At 35.7% G+C, this 4207-nt stretch overlaps 1 protein-coding gene across 3 annotated transcripts; it reads left to right on the top strand.

Annotated features, from left to right (window-relative positions):
* Positions 1-301: 301 nt before the first annotated feature.
* On the top strand, positions 302-3890 carry LOC107813719 (protein SOMBRERO). 3 transcript variants are annotated; one of them, XM_016639020.2, is made up of 4 exons: positions 302-418; positions 1162-1380; positions 2373-2644; positions 3163-3890. In XM_016639020.2, the coding sequence occupies exons 2-4, from the start codon at positions 1206-1208 to the stop codon at positions 3721-3723; spliced, it is 1008 nt and encodes a 335-aa protein (XP_016494506.1). In that variant the 5' UTR covers positions 302-418; positions 1162-1205; the 3' UTR covers positions 3724-3890. The 3 variants fall into 3 exon arrangements, with proteins under 3 accessions (XP_016494506.1, XP_016494507.1, XP_016494505.1); XM_016639021.2 differs by having other exon boundaries at positions 340-871; positions 3172-3890; XM_016639019.2 differs by having other exon boundaries at positions 341-871.
* The last annotated feature ends 317 nt before the right edge of the window (positions 3891-4207 follow it).

The raw sequence follows: 4207 nt of genomic DNA on the forward strand, positions 1-4207 counted from the left end.
TAATAAGAGGCCAGTTTAAGTGTCTTTTATTGCGTCTATAATACCTTACACGATGAACCTGTCATTTTGTATTAAAATTTATGATCCTCCTGTTCTAATACGTAACCCAAATACTCAATGCACGATTAAATTAATCAATCTCCAGGTAAGTGTTCCTGTCACCGTAAAGGAAAATGATAAGTTGGAAGATTAAATTAAAAAAAAAAAGGAAGAAGAATGGAAATATACTGTAGTATATGTAAAAGGAAGAAAAAAGGAATTTATTCGTCTTTGACTTTGACTGTGCATGGCTAAAGGATATATTGAGAGAGATGACACAAACAAAACAATATTTACAGTAGTTGAGCAGATTTTCATCACTTATATGCGGCGAATTCCAGGAGGGGGTCTCCCATTCAACGACATTTTCCAAAGTCTGGTAGTAATTTCTTCCCTTTCATTTCCACACCATAATTCACACGAGACTACTATACGTAACATCCAATTTCATTGTTCACATAACACCACACTTCATTCCTTATTATTCTTCCTAAGTTTTTAACATTCTCGGTCCAGTTTCTCTCTCCATGTATCATTCACCCTAAAGATCTGATCGCAGTCTTTTCATTCATTCTCAAAATATATCTTTTTCCTTCATCTCAAATTTTAGGAAGCAAAACTTTCTTTCTTTTCAAGTTCGAACTACCTAGACCATCCTGTTGCTAACACTTTTTCCTCGTTTTCACTGAGCGAGCAAATAATATCCCCTCAGTAGACTGTTGGAAATTTTGGCGGAGTAATATCACACTCTTAATCAATTATATTCTCTTGAAGACAAGTGAGAAAAGTATTTTTCTTCAGCAGTGAGGATCAGAGACTAACTATTGATCAAGTTAGTGGCGAGTCGTTTCTTATTCTCTTTATTTTGATTAGTAAAGCACTTATTCGTGGCGCGCGAAACTAGCCCGTAATTTTGCACTTCTCTTTTCATTCATGAAAAGAAAGATATCGATCCCCCCTTCGTGCATGCAGTCTGCAGTCAGATTTGAACCTGGGGGGGGGGGGGGGTGGTGCTTGGATATATTACATATAAAATTAGTTTGCCTTTTTCACATGATCTCCCGTTTTATTTCTAGTTGCTCTAATATGTTGCTTTGCTCGTATACTCTGTGCGTCTTGCAGGATAGAATATACATTTAGCAATTTGGAGTGAGGATATCGGCATAATGATGTCGGGAGCAGGAAATGGACAGCTTTCAGTTCCTCCAGGGTTTCGTTTCCATCCCACAGATGAGGAGCTTCTTTATTATTATCTCAGGAAGAAAGTCTCATACGAAGCAATAGACTTGGACGTTATTAGGGAAGTCGATCTTAACAAACTTGAACCATGGGACCTCAAAGGTTAGTACATTTTCCTATTTTACTTCTTGCTTTTTCTGACTATGCTATGCTACAACTACAATTATTTGTATCTGAACAATGGTAGCAGGACTTAAGTTTTTTTCTTAATAACAAAAAAGCTAGAAAGCGCACGTCAATTATTCATTCATGCAGTTAATATTGTGGATATGTCAAGGGAAGAATGTGGAGGACGTACTGTACTGCCTCCTCATTCTACAGCCTCGTATAACTTTCTTTTTTCAGGTAATTAACCTAAAAGGCAAACAAGGCATAAGAATAGTCTCCTTCACCTCTACATTTAAATCTTCACCATTTAGGGAACTTATTTAGTTAGATAATGCTGGGAAAGTCGGTAGATCAAGTTAATCCATAAAGCACTCCTTTGATTTATGAATAGAAAGCGGATTTGATCATAAAGATGAGATTTCTCTGTCACCAAAAATGTATTGTACTTCAAAAACATAAAGAATCTCCTATAATTACCAAAACTTCCAAGGATCTAAATCAACTTCTTCTAAAGATCAACAAAGCACAAAATCATACACAATGACTTTATAATTTTATAGGGGAAAATATAAAAAACCAGATAAAAAGATGATTTATTTAAGATTTGGCTTATATCCACACCACACAGTGCAAATAAATTTTTACAAAAAGAAATATCATACAGAAAATGGAGCTATAATACCATGACCAACATATGTAACTTTTTAATATCAATAAACACGTAAGGTTTACCTAACCCCACCTGTGCCAGTTGATTAAGAAAGGGGGAATAATGCAAGTGCTATCTCAAATTGGCCCACTTCTTGTCAATATAGATGCATAAACATGTAAATATTTACTCAAATTAGGTTAATGTGGTGGATAAGTTGACTGTATTCTGCAGCCTCGTCTAAGCATATTTTATCAATATATAATAGTATAAGAATAGCTTGCACGCACGTTTATCCACACAAGCATATGCTAAATTCAAAATTGATGACATGCAGAAATATGTAGAATAGGATCAGGTCCACAGAATGAATGGTACTTTTTCAGCCACAAGGATAAGAAGTACCCAACAGGGACTCGAACAAATAGAGCCACGACAGCTGGATTCTGGAAGGCGACAGGGCGGGATAAAGCAATCTACCTTAGCAACTCCAAGAGGATTGGGATGAGGAAAACTCTTGTATTTTACACCGGACGCGCACCTCATGGCCAAAAGACTGACTGGATCATGCATGAGTATCGCCTTGATGACAACACTGCTGAAGTTGAGGTACTTAGTAACTTCCCAATACAACTATGTTTTTACTTTTTGGTCATCACACATCTAAATGGATTCAGCTTTTATGGGTTCATACTATTTGTTGCAATTTTAATAAAATGTTACTTATAAATTTATGCTCTCCACCGAAAGTTATGTGTTCGATTGAAATAATACCTATAATGCTACATCCGCCCCTGATCCTAGTTTTTGAGTAGTGTATAGTCATGTTATGTCTTGGCCGTTCCTCTCTCTTGTCAAGTTTGATTTTTTTTTCTTTTCAAAACACGTTAAAATATGTTTTTCTTCTTTTGGATGACAATGGAATTTGAATCCAGAATCACATGACTGCTCTAATATCATGTAAAATTATGTGACCATGTTGTCTAAATATTTAATATGTTAAAGAGAGCTGACTTTTAATTAATTAATTATATATGCCTCAAAACAATTTGATCTCCTTCTCTTTTCTGTAGAGTAGGGTATACAAGAAAAGGGATACTAAATTTTACATTTCAATATTGTTCAAGCCATTGCAGGAAGATGGCTGGGTTGTTTGTAGGGTGTTCAAGAAAAAGAACTACACTAGAGGTTTCCAACACGAGTTGGGTGAAGATGATCAGGAGCAACAGTTACATTTTGTGGATCATATGAAGTCTGGCAGTTCTGATCCAAAACAGAATATGCAACAACCTCATCAACAAGCCTGCTACGACTATGCGTCCAACTTTGATGGTTCAATGCACCTCCCTCAACTGCTAAGTCCAGACTTATTATCAGTCAATCCATGTCCTCAGCTTCCTTTGAATGCGAACATGAACCTTAATGAATGTTCGCATCAGAACTTATTGAGGCTAACATCAGCAGCTGGAGCAGCAGGTTGTAGCAGCAGTACTTTCAATATTATTCCTCAACACGACAAATTTAGTGGCGATTGGTCTTTCTTGGATAAGCTTCTTGCTTCACACCAAGGCGCACTGCAATCTCAAGCAGCTATCGGTGATCATTTGGTTAATCCCACAGGCACACAAAAATATCCAGTGTTCCATCACCATGGACTTGATCCTGACCTTTTCAAATTCTCTAAGTAGTATATATACTACGGCCAGCGTTCTGTGGCTGTTCTGAATTTTTTTTCTTTCATTTTTTTTCTTGGGTTTATTTCAGAGTTCTTTAAATGTTAACCAGAAAACTTAATCTCCTGTGTTGTGTTTAAAAGTACTTCATTCATTTTATTGTTGTGTGTCGAATTTGACTATAGAGTGTTTAACATGTTAAATTTAACTTTTCCATTATATTAAAAGCAATAGAGGAAAAATATATATTAAAGTACTCCTTCCTTTCCAAATATGTGATATGTTACTCGCAAACCCACACGCAAGTATACATGGTCGTATAAGTAGTAAAATGATAAATCGAGTGTTGAACCCATAGAGACTTATATTAACTACCCACTAAATTCACCATATCAATCAGAGTTCAAAAGTGTGATTATACTAAACAATAATTTTAACTAGTAACTAAATTCTCAAGCAACAAAATGGTTGTTGTATATTCAGTAGAGACAAATATTCC

Source organism: Nicotiana tabacum, chromosome 8, assembly GCF_000715075.1.
Source record: "Nicotiana tabacum cultivar K326 chromosome 8, ASM71507v2, whole genome shotgun sequence".
NCBI lineage: Eukaryota > Viridiplantae > Streptophyta > Magnoliopsida > Solanales > Solanaceae > Nicotiana > Nicotiana tabacum.